Raw genomic sequence first — 15,424 nt, 5'->3', positions numbered from 1 at the left:
ATTTAGGGCAAAGAAAGAGAGTCGTATCTCTGCTTTTGTCTTTTTTTTTTTTTGAATGCATGTTAAAACCATAATGTAAAGCTACAGGGTCTATACTTTTCTCCAGTTTTGTCACTTTGTTTTTCTCCTGTTAAAAATCACCTCAGAGAAATTTTTTCAATTTCTAAACCATTTGTTTAAAGTGGTGGTACTAGCTTAAAAAGCTAACCTCCCTTTTTAATTGCCCTTTCATATTTCTATTTTATTGGTTCTTTTGAAAATGAGCAGATAATGGTCCCTGATAACTGTTAAAGTTGGAAAACATTATGCTGAGTCCAAACTGCTCAATGGTAATAAAAGAGTAAATATTTTTCTGTTTATAATTTTTCCCGTCTTGAGAGACGTTCAAACTCTAAGCCCATGATTCTCAATGTGAGGCACTTACCCTACTAGGGAAGCACGATAGTATTTTGGTGGGCTATGGGCGGGACATGTACCTTTCGACTGACTATACAAATGAATATATGTATGACGTGTACCTAAATTTCAGATCCTTAATTCTGATCAAATAAAATAAACTAGTTTTTTTAGTGTTGCTCTCGCAACACAATTAAGACCAATAATTCGCTATATCCAAGAACCCTAATTTAGACCTTTCAAATTCTTACAAAAACACAAGATTTTGCTCTTTTTTTTCCAAAAAGGCTGGTCACTGGTGTTTGTTTATGTGTTTGCCTTTTTTTCCCCTTGAGTGATTGTATTGCGGAAAATCAAGGCGGAATGGCCAATTCAAAACGAAATTCTTCGCCGAAATTGGCACGAAAGGCTAAAAATCATGGAAAAAATGATAATATATTGTTTAAATAAGCATATAAATAAAAAAAAATAAAAATACGACATACTTCCCTTCAGAACTTCAATTGTTGCAGACATGAAAAGCTCAGGTAGTAAGTAGGCCGTTCTATGTAGCAGACTTGTGCCATTTTATCTGACCAAACGAAAATTTTGGCTTAACTGGGACTATAGAATGTTGGTGTTAGAGTATCAGACGAAGGCAAATTCTTGTGGAAATTAAAAGTTAAAGTGTCATTTTTCAGTAACAAAATAGATCGACCAGGAACATGGGTCTCACATATTCTTCTACAGTAATGTATTGTTGTGCATCAAACAGTTCGTGGTAACGAACTGTAGTAAGGAGCGACCCGGCTCAATAGAAACCAAAACTCTAAAAAATTAAATTTCGCTACCAATAGCTACATCAAAAGAATTGAATTTTAATGCTGATTTTAAATATATAAGTTTTATCAAGTTTAGTCTTAGGCATCAAAAGTTACAAGCCTGAGAAAATTTTTTTTATTTTAGAAAATAGGGGAAAACACCCCTTAAAAGTCATAGAATCTTAACGAAAATTATACCATCATATTCAGCGTATCAGAGAACCCTACTGTAGAAGTTTCAAGCTCCTATCTACAAAAATGTGGAATTTTGTATTTTTTGAGAGAAGGCAGATAACGGATGCGTGTTTATTTGTTATTTTTTTTGTTTTTTTTTTGTTTTTTTTTTGATTTTTTTCTTTTCCCCAGGGGTGATCGTATCGACCCAGTTGTCCTAGAATGTTGCGAGAGGGGTCATTCTAACGGAAATGAAAAGTTCTAGTGCCCTTTTCAAGTGACCAAAAAAATTGGAGGGCACCTAGGCCCTCTCCTACGCTAATTATTTTCCAAAAGTCAACGGATCAAAATTCTGAGATAGCCATTTTATTCAGCGTAGTCGAAAACCTTATAACTATGTCTCTGGAGATGACTTACTCTTCTACAGTCCCAGTGGGAGGGCCTACAAGTTACAAACTTTGACCAGTGCTTATATATATAGTAATGGTTATTGAGAAGTGTACAGGCGTTTTCGGGAGGATTTTTTGGTTGAGGGAGGGGTTGAGAAGAGGGGTATATACTGGGGGAACTTTCCATTGAGGAATTTGTATTGGGGGAAGAAAATTTCCATGAAGGGAGCGCAGGATTTACTAGCATTATTAAAAAAAAAAAAACAATGAAAAAATAAATATGAAAAAGTTTTTTCAGCTGGAAGTAAGGAGCAGCATTAAAACTTAAAACGAACAGAAATTATTACCCATATGAGGGGTTCATCTCCTCCTAATACCTCGCTCTTTACGCTAAAGTATTTTTACTAATGTCAACTATTTATTCTGCGGCTTTTGTGATTTAGGGGTCATTCTTAATAAATTGGGACAAAATTTTAGATTTGGTGTAAAGAGAGAGGTACTGACGAGGGGGCGAACCCTCTCATATGTGTAATAAAAACATGAGAATAAAAAATTCTTTACGTAAGCTAATTTATAAGTTACGTATGTCTTTTACTGCTAAGAGATTCGTAAAAAATTAAAAGTTCTAGTTGCCTTTTTAATTAACCGAAAAATTGGAGGGCAACTAGGCTTCCTCCCCGCTCTTTTTTTGTCAAAATCATTCGATCAAAATTATGAGAAAGCCATTTAGCCAAAAAAAATAAATAAATATGCAAATTCCTCTACGGAGAGCCAAAATCAAAATATGTATTGATTCAAAAACGTTCAGAAATTAAATAAAAAAAACAAGTTTTTTCAACTTAAAGTAAGGAGCGACATTAAAACTTAAAACGAACAGAAATTACTTCGTATACATAAGGGGCTGCATCCTCATTAACGCCCCACTCTTTACGCTAATGTTTTTTTACTGTTTTAAAAAGAAGAGTTGAGAGAAAGAGTCAAACTTTAGCGTAAAGAGCGGGGCGTTAATGAGGAAGCAGCCCCTTTCGTATACGAAGTAATTTCTGTTCGTTTTAAGTTTTAATGTCGCTCCTTACTTTCAGTTGAAAAAACTTGTTTTTTTTATTTAATTAGCTATCAGAGGAGAGGTAAGTGGATCTCTCCTTGGGTGGAGGTTAGCCTAATGCCTAGATATTTTGATTTTAGACCGATATGCGAACTGTAAAGGAGAGGTCTTTCTGATGGTTATGAAAAAAGAAGAATTCATCCGCTTCTATGGAGAATATTCACTCTATAGCCTCATTTTACTATGATGAACATATTAGAAATGAAGTTGCAATATAGACGCGATGGTTTGGTTGGTTCCAACCTATTGCAAAGCATTGCAAGGAAAATGTAAATGATTTTATTTGCAGCCTATTAATAAAAAACACAAGTCTCATTAACTAAAAGTAAGGAGCAATATTAAAACTAAAAAGAGCAGAAATTATAACGCATTAAGGGGAGCTGCCCCCTCCTCAATACCTTGCTCCTTACGCTAAAGGTTTGTATTACTATTATATAAGCTTTTTATTGTTTCAATTAAACGACCCTTATGTTTCAGGAGTTTTTTTTTATGGAATTGGGACCCAAAGGCAAACTTTTGCTAAAAGAGTAGGGTTTAAGGCGGGGGCGAAACCCCCTTGATACGTGGTAATCTCTGTTCGGCTTACATTTTAAAGTTAATCCCTACTTTCAGTTGATAAAGTTTGTTTTTTATTTAATTTTTGAGTGTTTTTAAAATATTGCCTGGCAATCCAGCTCCCTCTGCATGGAAAGATCCTCTAGACAGTTTTATCCCGGTGAAAATTTACTTATGGAGTGTTTTGTGCACCCGGGTGACTGACCGTATCTCTAACAGTAAGCTGTACAAAAAATCTGATTCAATCCCATTTTCTAAGGCTATAATGAGAGAAAGGTTTGGATGGTTTGGGCATGTTCTGCGGATGAAGGATGACAGAATGACAAACCTCGTCTTTTAAAGCAGTTTTAGCTAGAAACATCTGAGCATGACTTGAGTTCTTACCTTGCAAACATACTAAATTTCAAATCTGCCTGGAAGTTGTCTCACTTTAAGGCCCAGCAGGACTAGAATCAATTCTAGGCAAAGTAACTTAAATAGATGAGAAGACACTAGATTTGTCCATGTCAACAAAATAGGATATACGCAATTTCACACTGTCGGCTTGGGAGACCAAAGATATTGCAGAGTCAAGTGGACCTCAAATTTTACCTTGGGGGAGGGGCAAAGATAAACGAAAAGAAACAATACATCCAAGGTATCAAAATGGAATATCTTTAACATTATCAAACGACAGGTGGGGATTGAACTAAAGCTTTCTGGGTACTGTGGGCGGGGGTTGGGGTGTGGAAGAGAATTGGACAAAGGGGTGTATTGTTTTTTTTTTATTAAGAGTGGTAACATGTGAGGGCCAAACAATGTATGTCTTCAATCCACATAGAGGTCTTTGAATTATTAGGACGATTGTTCAAAGTTAAGTAGTAAGGAAAAAACAATAGACAGTAGTCACCCAGGCTATCATATTAGCTGACCCTTAAAAATTTCTGCAACAAATAAGAGGATCGAGTTCAAACTTTCAGAGGGTATTTTGGGTCGGTAAGGCAGCTCAATATATATTACTTTGGGAGAGGGATAATTATGGAAATAAAAACTGAAGAATTGGGAGTTATTTTTTTGCCTAAAACGATCAGATTCCAGTTATATGGGCCTCTCTTCCCTAAAAGAATCGATCCCTTTAAATTGATTTAATCAGGATAATAAGCTGATTCTTTTCATATATCTCTTGATATCAAATTTTCTGCTTTTTAAACTTTTGGTTATTATTGAGCCACGACACTCCTTGGGCTACTTGTAAAATTTTAGGTTCGGAGTTTAAATTATATTTAAACTTTTAACTATCTCGACACTTATTTAAATATTAATTTTTTCAATTATATCGACAGTTATATTTAAATGAAACTCTTTTTCACCTTAATTTAGTGCTCAGCTAAAAAGTCATCGTACTCAACTAAAAAGTCCTTCATTTTTTTCCATCACATAATGGACACATAATGGATGGCTGTTTTCATGATAGCTGGAGGTTGTCCAAACATTGGGAAACCAAGGACATAGATATTTCAAACTTATCAACCTCGCCCGCCTTCCTGTTTTTAAATAAGCCCATTGGTTCACAGACAGTTCACAGGGGAGAGAGACACAAATACTATTTGCAAAAAAATATATCTGACTTAAAAGGAAAGTTTAACATGTAACTCCTCTATTTTCTTCTTGGCGTATTCCATCTCTTCAAGCAATTGCTTATATTTGACCCTAATTTCCATTACATCACTCCAACAATCACCATAAACTTCCTCGGGGCTCTGAATTGAATCGACTTGAATTAAAAGGCTTTGAATTAATATGGAATAGTTGTAGGCATTCAGTCATGACTAATTGTAGAGAAATCCATGTAATCAATGGCTAGAAATCCCGATGAAAATTTACCCCGAACAATTACTCTTAGCCACTTCGTGCGTAAAATTGAGACGAAAAAGAGAAAGCAAGACATATAAAAAGAGTGTTGCATAATAACTCTGGCAAATTCCTGCAGTATATAATTTCCCCCAACAAGTTCACTCCCTGTAACTTCACTCCCCACAGAAAATTCCCCCGTGGAAAAACCCAAAGAAGAAAATCCCCCCCAGCCGAAAATGTATGCATGCATCCCAATAGCAGTTACTGTGCGTAAACAGTGGGCATATTTTATAAGTTAAAGACCATTCCTCTGGGGCTGTGGGTGGGGGGTCATCTTATACCCAAACGCATAATTATTGGGCCCTTCAACTATGATAAACAAAAGGGCTATCTCGAAAGTTTCGTCGGACAAGTTTGGGAGAAAAGTGTCGGGAATAATTGCCCTCCAATTTTTTCGTCACTTAAAAAGGGCACTAGAACGTTTGATTTCCGTTCGAATAAGCCTTCTTCTAATATTCTATGACCAATGACTTGATTCGATCACCCCTGAAAAAAAAATAATTGGAGGAATTTTTCATGGGGAAGAGAATTTTCATGAAGGGAGTCCCAGATTTAACGGTATTATTAAAAAAAAATCAGAAATTAAAATATAAAAAAAACAAGTTTTTTCAACTGACAGTAAGAAAAAACGTTAAAACGTTAAAACAAACATAATTTGCTACTTATATGAAGGTGTTTGCCCCCTCATCAATAATTCACTCTTTATGCCAAAGTATTGTTAGTAATTTCAAAAGAGCTATTTATTCTATTTAAACGGCTTTTGGGCTTCAGGCGCATTCTTTAAGAATTGGAACAAAATTCAAACTTTACCCTAAAGAGCGAGGTATTGACGAGGGGTTAAACTCCCCTCGTATGATGCATGTGAGGGAAACTACCCTAACATATACGATTCTACTTTTTAAAATAATAAAACTTTAGAAAAAAGAGCGGGGTGCCGCGGATGAGACAAAAAAGGCTATGAAAACTTTTTGTTTCATTTAATGTCTGAAGGTATTGAATTAACGTAGGTTTCGATTTTGGCTCACTGTGCATGAATGATTAAAACGAAATTTGCATATTAATTTATTTATTTTAAACTAATTATAGCCTTATAATAACCTAAGTTTATTTATTTTTTTGACAAGATTGATTTTTGTATCCTGCTCTTGTGTTCATATATGATAATGTGTATGCAAATGATAAGTTTGCAGCGATCAAAATTTTTTTCAGTCTGTCTGTCGGTCAGTCTGTCCCGGTTTTGCTACTTTAGGCATTTTCCGGTAAGCTAGGACGATGAAATTTAGCAAATGTATCAGGTTAAATCGGAAAAATCACAGAAAAATGAGGTATTTTTAACTTACAAACGGGTTATCAGATCTTAATGAAATTTGATGTTTGGAAAGATATCATTTCTCAAAACTCTTATTTAAAATCCCAACCGGATCTGGTGACATTAGGGGGGAGTTGGGGGGACCTAAAATCTTCAAAAACACTTAGAGTGGAGGGATCGGGATGAAACTCGGTGGGACAAATAAGCACATGTCCTAGATACGTGATTGACATAACCGGAACAGATCTGCTCTCTTTGGGGTAGTTCGGGGGGAAGGTTAATTCGGAAAAATAAAAAAATGAGGTATTTTAAACTTACGAATGGGTGATCGGATCTCAATGAAATTTGATATTTAGAAGTATATTGTGTCTCAAAGATCTTATTTATATCTTGACCGGATCTGGTGACATTGGGGAGGGAACCTAAAATCTTGGAAATGGCTTAGAGTTGAGGCATTGGGATGAAACTTGGTAGGGAAAATAAGCAGAAGTCCTAGATACGTAACTGACATAATTGGAACGGATCCGCTCTATTTTGGGGAGTTGGAGGGAGGGGTATGGGTAATTCTGAAAAATTAGAAAAAATGATGTATTTTTAACTTACGAAGAAATGATCGGATCTTCATGAAACTTCATATTTAGAAGAACCGCGTAACTTTAATCTGCTATGTTTGGTCCCCGACCGGATCCAGCATCATTGGAAGGGGGGTAGTTGGGAGGAAGGGGAAGATCTTAGAAAATACTTAAAGGGGAGAGATCAGGATGAAACTGGGTGGGAAGAATAAAAACAAGTCCAAGATACGTGACTGTCATAACCGGACCAGATCCGCTCTCTTTGGTGGAGTTAGGAAGAGGAGGGATAATTCGGAAAAACTAGAAAAAATGAGGCCTTTGTAACAAACGAACGGGTGATCAGATCTTAACGAAATTTGATATTTAGAAGGATCTTGTGCCTTAGAGCTCTTATTTGAAATTCTGACCAGATCTTGTGAGATTGAGGGGAGTTGGAGGGAGAACCAGAATTCTTGGAAAATGTTATCTTTATCTTAAGAATGGGTGATTGGATCTTAATGAAACTTCATATATAGAAGGATATTATGTCTCAGATGCTCCATTTTCGACTCAAATTGGATCCAGGGATATAGGGGGTTGGAGGGGGTAAACAGAAATCTTGGAAAACGCTTAGAGTGGAAAGTTCGGGATGAAACTTGATGGGACGAATAAGCACAAGTTCTAGATATGTGATTGACATCCCTCTACTCTAAGCGTTTACCAAGATTTTAGGTCCCCCCAACTTGCCCCAATGTCACCGGATCCAGTTGGAATTTAGAATAAGAGCTCTGAGACACGATATCCTTCAAAACATCAAATTTTATTAAGAATTTGCACTAATGAAAAGTTAATTCAATGTTTGTTGAACAATAAGTTGACTGAAATTGCAAGGGGAATAAGCGTCCAAAGCCTAAAAAGGCCTGTCTGCCTCGAGTGTTAGGCAAGTGAACCCATTTATAAGGTAAGACAGTTTGGCTAACAAAAAATGCATGAAATATTGGTTGACAAATATTTATTTGCCTGTCTGTGTTTGTGTCTTGCGTTTGACTGTCTAGGCTTGTCACAAGCTCAGGGAGTTTTTCCAACAAAATGCCCAGATAGTCAGTAAAATGGTATTAACCCAGAATAGGTGGCTGAGGGAAAAAAATATATTTAATTAACCAATATATATATATATATATATATATATATATATATAACGTTAGACCCGATATTTTTTTTATTTCAGGGCTAATTAAAATGTAATTTGAAAAATAAGGAACAGAAATACCAGAGGAGGGTCTTTTCACCGGCTCTTTTACAAGAGGCCTTCTCAGATTTAATTTGGAAATGTCCTCTTCAATTTCTACATCTTCAAACTCAGAAACAGAATATATATCTTCATCATCCCACTGTAATTAATGAAAATTTTAACCATAGTAACTTATTGAATAAGTGGGATGCTACCACTAACTACCAAGACTGGTAAATATGAGTACAACACTTGAACATATATTAGGAACTCGCCTAAAACTCTGTTGCCTTATTGGGCAAAACATTGTTAGCCATTGATTGCTGACCAGCCATAAAAGATAGCCACTATTATGGCATTTTCCATCTTCTTGAGAAATATCTCAAGACAAATCTGACATCTTCTCTTTTCATAAGCTTCCTTCAGCCTAAATAGGTTATAATCAATGGCAGTATGTAGAAAACAAAGTCATTTTTAATTACCAGCTAGTAGGACAAAACTCAGCTTGAACAGACAATGAACTCATGAACTAAACTCAAAACACCAAAAATGAAAAAATGAAAGTCTCTTTTCCTGGAACACGAGGTGATGAACAATGAGGAGAAGGGTTAATTGAATGACCTAACTTTAACCACAGCAACAATTCACTGGTCATTAATAAACCATTATGGCCTTGTGAACTTATCGAAGCCGAGCCAATATATTTTCAATCAGCTTTTAAACCATTAAAAAAACAATACTTTCAAAAATTCAAGGAAAGCCAAGTTGTATAAGAGAGAAAAGGACTTCAAAAAGGAAATGAATTAATGTAAATACAAAAACGGAAATTTACCTGGTAACAAAATGGATAACATACTGTGTCTCAAAGATAATAATTATAATCTTTTTAAAAGTAATAATTCGGCGAGGGAAAAAACTGTTTTGATAAATTGATAATCTAGGTAGATAAGAAATAGAACAAGGTTTTGACCTTAAACACAAATCTAAACACGAAAGAAAAACAGTGAACCAAATAGAAGATTCAAAGGACATGATACATTTTAGTAAGAAACTGTAAGGCATCGTAAATTCAACCAGAAATAGCATCTCGTATCAGTTTACTTATTCCAAAGTTCTCACCATCACATCAGAGAAATGCCACTAAACCTTATGGGCTTCGGTGCTTTCTAGTGGGACACCTACCACATGAAGGTAAATATTCTATCCCTAAAGTAAACAGTAAACCTTGCGGATTAAATACGAATTAGTTTTAATATCAGAATTTACATAAAGCATCCATACAAAAGTAAATCAAATATGTCATCAGTAACTACAAACCAGTGAATGAAATATATATATATATATATATATATATATATATATATATATATATATATATATATATATATATATATATATATATATATATATATATATATAAACTGGGTCTATGTTTCAGATGCGAGTTGTAACGGAGAATATATTTATTCAGTCTTAGCAGCCTTATGTTTACTGGTATATTAGCAAATTTATGGAAGGTGAAAAAAAACAAGAGCTAAGAACTCATATGGCACTTGTGACGAGGCAAGAAGAGATACGATCCAAGAGCTCATATGGTAAGATCTATAACAAAATTCTAAGAATCAATAGATTGTTTTATAAGGAAAATCAGAGGCTTAATGCCGGTCAGGATTTAAAATAACAGCTCTGAGTCACGATGTCCTTCTAAATATCAAATTTCATTAATTTCCGATCACCCACTCGTAAGTTATAAATACCTAATTTTTTCTAATTTTTCCTCTCCCTTTAGCCCCCCAGATGGTCGAGTCTGGGAAAACGACTTTATCGAATCAATTTGTACAGCTCCCTGACACACCTACCAATTTTCATCGTCCAAGCACGTCCAGAAAAACCAAACTCGCCAAATCACTGAACCCCTCCTCCCAACTCCCCCAAAGAGAGCAAATCCAGTACGGTTACGTCAATCACGTATCCAGGACATTTAATTATTATATCCAGCAAGCTTCATCCCGATTCCTCCACTCCAAGTGTTTTCCAAGATTCCTCCCCCTCCAACTCCCCCCAATGCCAAAAGATCTGGTCGGGATTTGAAAAAAGAGGTCTGAGACATGAATTCCTTCTAAATATCAAATTTCATTAAGATCCGACCACCTATTCGTAAGATAAAAATACCCCAATTTTCACGTTTTCCAAGAATTCCGGTTTCCCCCTCCAACTCCCCTCAATGTCATAGAATCTGGTCGGAATTTAAGATTAGAGCTTTAAAGCACAAGATCCTTCTAAATATCAAATTTCATTAAGATCTGGTCACCCTTTCGTAAGTTGCAAATACCTTAATTTTCAAAATTACCCCCCCCCCTCCCTAACTCCACCAAAGAGATCAGATCCAGTCCGGTTATGTCAGTTACATATCTTACACAGGTTTTTCTTCTTCCCATCCAGTTTCATCCTGATCTCTCCGCCTTAAGTATTTTCTTAGATTTTTGGTCCCCCTAACTGCTACCCCCCCCCAATGACGCTGGATCCGAGTAAGATTTAAAATAAGAGATCTGACTTATGAGATCCTTCTAAATATGAAATTTTATGAAGATCCGATCACTCCTTCGTAAGTTAAAAATACGTCATTTTTTCTAATTTTTCATAATTAACCCCCCCCCCCAATAGAGAGGATCCCTTCCAATTATGTAAATCACGTATCCAAGACTTCTGCTTATTTTCCCCGCCAATTTTCATCCTTATCCCTCCAATCTAAGCGTTTTCCTTGATTTTAGGTTCCCCCACCCCAAACTCCCCCCAATGTAACCATATCCAGTCGGGATTTAAAATAAGAGCTTTGATGCATGCTATCCTTCTAAATATCAAATTTCATTGAGATCTGATTACCCATTCGTAAGTTAAAAGTACCTCATTTTTTCATTTTTTTCAGGATTAGCCCCCCCCCAACCACCCCAAAGAGAGTGGATCCATTCCAGTTATGTCAATCATGTATTTAGGACTTATGCTTCTTTTTTTCACCAAGTTTTGTCCCGATCCCTCCGCTCTAAGGGTTTTCCAAGATTTTAAGTTTCTCCCTCCCACCTCCCCCCAATGTCACCAGATCTAGTTGGGATTTGAAATATAAATTCTGAGACATGATATCCTTCCAAACATCAAATTTCATTAAGATCTGATCAACCGTTCGTAAGCTAAAAATACTTCAATTTTTCTATTTTTTTCGAATTAACGGCCCCCCCACCCCCCTCCCCCAGATGATCAAATCGGGAAAACGACTATTTCTAATTTAATTCTGTCCGGTCCTTGATAAGTCTTTCAAAAGCGGGATTGAATCGCACTTTTCGTACATTTGAAATACAGGCAATCAGTAGGGTACCCAAAACAATCCGTCGACAGTTTCTGTAGAAAACATCCAGCAATTCTTAGGAGCAATTCTTGAGAACGATACTTTATTACTGTCATTACTTTAGCTTCCAATATTCTAATCTTCTTTCGCAGATTCACCTTCACATTCTCCAAAACTTTTTTCAATTATGAAAAAAAAACACCCTGAGCGTTGGTTATTTTACTGTTAACATCTTCATTGCACCCACCATCTTTACTAATAATACTACCTAGGTAAGTGAAGCTGTCCACTTAATTGATATTTTTGTTACCTAACGTCTCCTTTTTTCTTCACTTATGCCTAGGCATAGCGACGTAGTCTTCTTAACATTAACTTTCAAACCTATTCTAGTACCGTGAACTAGCTAAACCTCTATATGTTCATTCATTTTGCTCACTGTTTCATCTCGGATGCAGATGCTTAAATCACCAGCATAATCTAAGTCCAGGAAATTTATGACCAGCAATACTTGAACTTGAACCATTGTCTTTACGGACATAAGATTTCAAATATAGCGTGGTAACTACTCGGCTTGGACGATTAAAAAAAAAGAAGAAAAAAAAAGAATATGTTTTATTTACGCTAATTTTTTTTTCCATTATTAAAGGCTTCTGGATACGAAGCTGAAATGTTAAAACTATTATTACTTGACTATGATAAAGTTGTATATTTTTTAAACTTTTACCCGATTTAACATATTTTCACTTCAGTCATATCTTAAGCCTTGTTTCTTTCAAAAAACATAGTACACCGGACGCAAAAATTAGAAGTGAAACTTTTGCACGATGGGAATGCAAATTACATGCCGATTGAGCGGCTTTCTGACACCATGAACGTCCGTGCAAAAAGATTGATAAAATTGGCGAAAACAATCACATAATAAAGGTTAATAGTGAAAAAGACAATGTTATTGCTTAATTCAACCAGACTCACAAAAGGGAGAGAACCTGCTTCTTTGTTAATAGCGCCACAAATATACTAATGAAAAATGGCTTACCGTTACATGTTTGTTTATTTAGCATCAAAGGGAAAAGAGAAGAATCCGTGAAAGAGAAGACATAAGAGAGACAGAAAAAGAAAAAGAAACACCTTTAAGGAAACATTTTAAGGACATTTTAAAATTGTTTAAGCGTTTAACAGGACATTGTTTATTTGAAATGGGAGGGGGGCTTCTTATAAGGTCTTTGAAATAAATACTTACTGTAACTATTAGTGTTGGTCCTGAGCTACTTGCAAGAGGTCGGTTTGCTGGACACTCAATATCATAAAAGTCACTACACAAGTCAACCACTGATAAGGCCCATGTCCTGACTGTTTGAACTGAACAATACTTAGGGTTGTCTCTGTTCTCATGAAACTAAAAAAAATTACATTATATATATATACTATCTTATTTATATATATGAACAACTCCCTGCAGCAACAAGCCACCTGAGGCCAACAGTGCTATGATTGCTCCTCCTCCATCACAAACTTTTCAAAGCCTCCCTCTTCACACTTTCCCACGAAGTTACAATTTTCCTAAAATATTTCCTTACAACATCCAAGAACGAGATTGTATAAAATTTTTCGTACACCATACTAATTGTGAAATTGTCAGTTAGTCGGGTACCTAAAACAATCTACAAATCAGACAAGGTATATCTAAATTTTACAAGGTAGTCTACTTCAATCTTCAGAATACAATTTTTCTTCGAACGGTTAATAATACTTTGGATTCAATTCAGAGCAGCCCCTTTTCCTTTTTTGGTCTTCGTCAATCAAAATTAGAGACATTCTGTAGCTATCGTACAAAAAAAAGTTTTTGAATAATCTACTAAGTTTGAAAATAGACGAAACAGGTCTGACGCTTAATAGTGGGGTGAAAACCCTTTTCTAAATCAGAAAATAATTTAATTTTAGGACCCTATTTTTTTCAATTTTCCAGGGCTGGAAATCCGTATGCAACTTCTCTGGAAAACATTTAGCAAATAGTCCTCCGTTTATCAGAGTGCCCACGCTTCAGAAGCATAGTTGACCACAGCAATCGCTTAAGCTTCCAATAATCTAATCTTGGCCCGCAGATTCCCAAGCTTTTTCAACAGTGAAAAACACCCTTGGCCTTTGCTACTCTACTTTTAATATTTTCACTGCACCAATAATATTATCTTGGTAAGTAAAGTTGTCCACTTGATCGATTTTCTCGTTACCCAACATCACCTCTTCACCTTCACTTATTCCTAGTCTTAACGACATTAAATAAAAAAAACAAGTTTTTTCAACTGAAAGTAAGGAGTGACATCAAAACTTAAAACGCACAGAAATTACTTCGTATATGAAAGAGGCTGCTTCCTCATCAACGCCCCGCTCTTTACGCTAAAGTGTTTTACTGTTTTAGAAAGAAGAATTGAGAGAAAGAGTCAAACTTTAGCGTAAAGAGCGGGGCGTTGATGAGGAAGCAGCCTCTTTCATATACGAAGTAATTTCTGTGCGTTTTAAGTTTTGATGTCACTCCTTACTTTCAGTTGAAAAAACTTATTTTTTTTATTTAATTTCTGAACGTTTTCGAATCAATGCATGTTTTGATTTTGGCTCTCCGCAGAGGAATAATCAAAACGAAATTTGCATTTTTTTTTTTTTTTTTTTTTGGCTCAATGGCTTTCTCATAACTTTGATCGAATGATTTTGAGAAAAAAAGAGCGGGGGACGAAGCCTAGTTGCCCCCCGATTTTTTGGTTAATTAAAAAGGCAACTAGAACTTTTAATTTTTTACGAATCTTTTTATTGGTAAAAGATTTACGTAACTTATAAATTAGCTTACGCAAAGAACTTTTGTATTCTCATGTTTTTATTACATATATGAGGGGATTCGCCCCATCGTCAGTACCTCGCTCTTTACACTAAAGCTTAAATTTTATCCCAATTCATTAAGAATGACCCCCTGAATCACAAAAGCCGTAGAATAAGTAGTAGAAATTACCGAAAATACTTTAGCGTAAAGAGCGAGGTATTAGAAGGAGGTGAGCCCCTCATATGGGTAATAATTTCTGTTTGTTTTAAGTTTTATTGCCGTTCCTTACTTCCAGCTGAAAAAGCTTTTTCACTTTTATTTTTTAATTGTTTTTTTTTTAAATAATGCTAGTAAATCCTGCTCTCCCTTCATGGAAATTTTCTTCTCCCTTTACAAATTCTCGAAGGAAAGTTCCCCCAGCATATCCCCCTCTTCTCAACCCCTCCCCCAAACCAAAAAAAATCCTCCTGAAAACGCCTGTATACTTCCCAATAACCATTACTATATGTAAGCACAGGTCAAAGTTTGTAACTTGTTGCCCCTCCCACGGGGACTGTGGGGGAGTAAGTCGTCCCCAAAGACATAGTTATAAGGTTTTTAGACTACGCTGAATAAAATGGCTATCTCAGAATTTTGATCCGTTGACTTTGGGAAAATAATTAGCGTGGGAGGGGGCCTAGGTGCCCTCCAATTTTTTTGGTCACTTAAAAAGGGCACTAGAACTTTTCATTTCCGTTAGAATGAGCCCTCTTGCAACATTCTAGGACAACTGGGTCGATACGATCACCCCTGGGAAAAAAAACAAAAAAACAAATAAACACGCATCCGTGATCTGCCTTCTGGCAAAAAATGCAAAATTCCACATTTTTGTA

The 15,424-nt window shown here is 35.7% G+C and overlaps 1 protein-coding gene across 1 annotated transcript in view; it reads right to left on the bottom strand.

The window, feature by feature from the left end:
- The window catches only part of LOC136042528 (uncharacterized), a gene marked incomplete at its 3' end in the record, with an annotated part of 34,665 nt that extends 20,648 nt beyond the window's left edge, over positions 1-14,017 (bottom strand). Inside the window, 3 exon segments of the mRNA XM_065727489.1 lie at positions 8,443-8,563; positions 12,984-13,139; positions 13,898-14,017. Of these exon segments, the coding sequence (XP_065583561.1) occupies positions 8,443-8,563; positions 12,984-13,139; positions 13,898-14,017 (397 nt within the window).
- Between the last annotated feature and the right edge of the window lie 1,407 nt (positions 14,018-15,424).

Source organism: Artemia franciscana, unplaced genomic scaffold, assembly GCF_032884065.1.
Source record: "Artemia franciscana unplaced genomic scaffold, ASM3288406v1 Scaffold_1417, whole genome shotgun sequence".
Taxonomy (NCBI): domain Eukaryota; kingdom Metazoa; phylum Arthropoda; class Branchiopoda; order Anostraca; family Artemiidae; genus Artemia; species Artemia franciscana.
The sequence above is the reverse complement of the archived record's forward strand: the minus strand, read 5'-3'. Positions and strand labels throughout refer to the sequence as shown.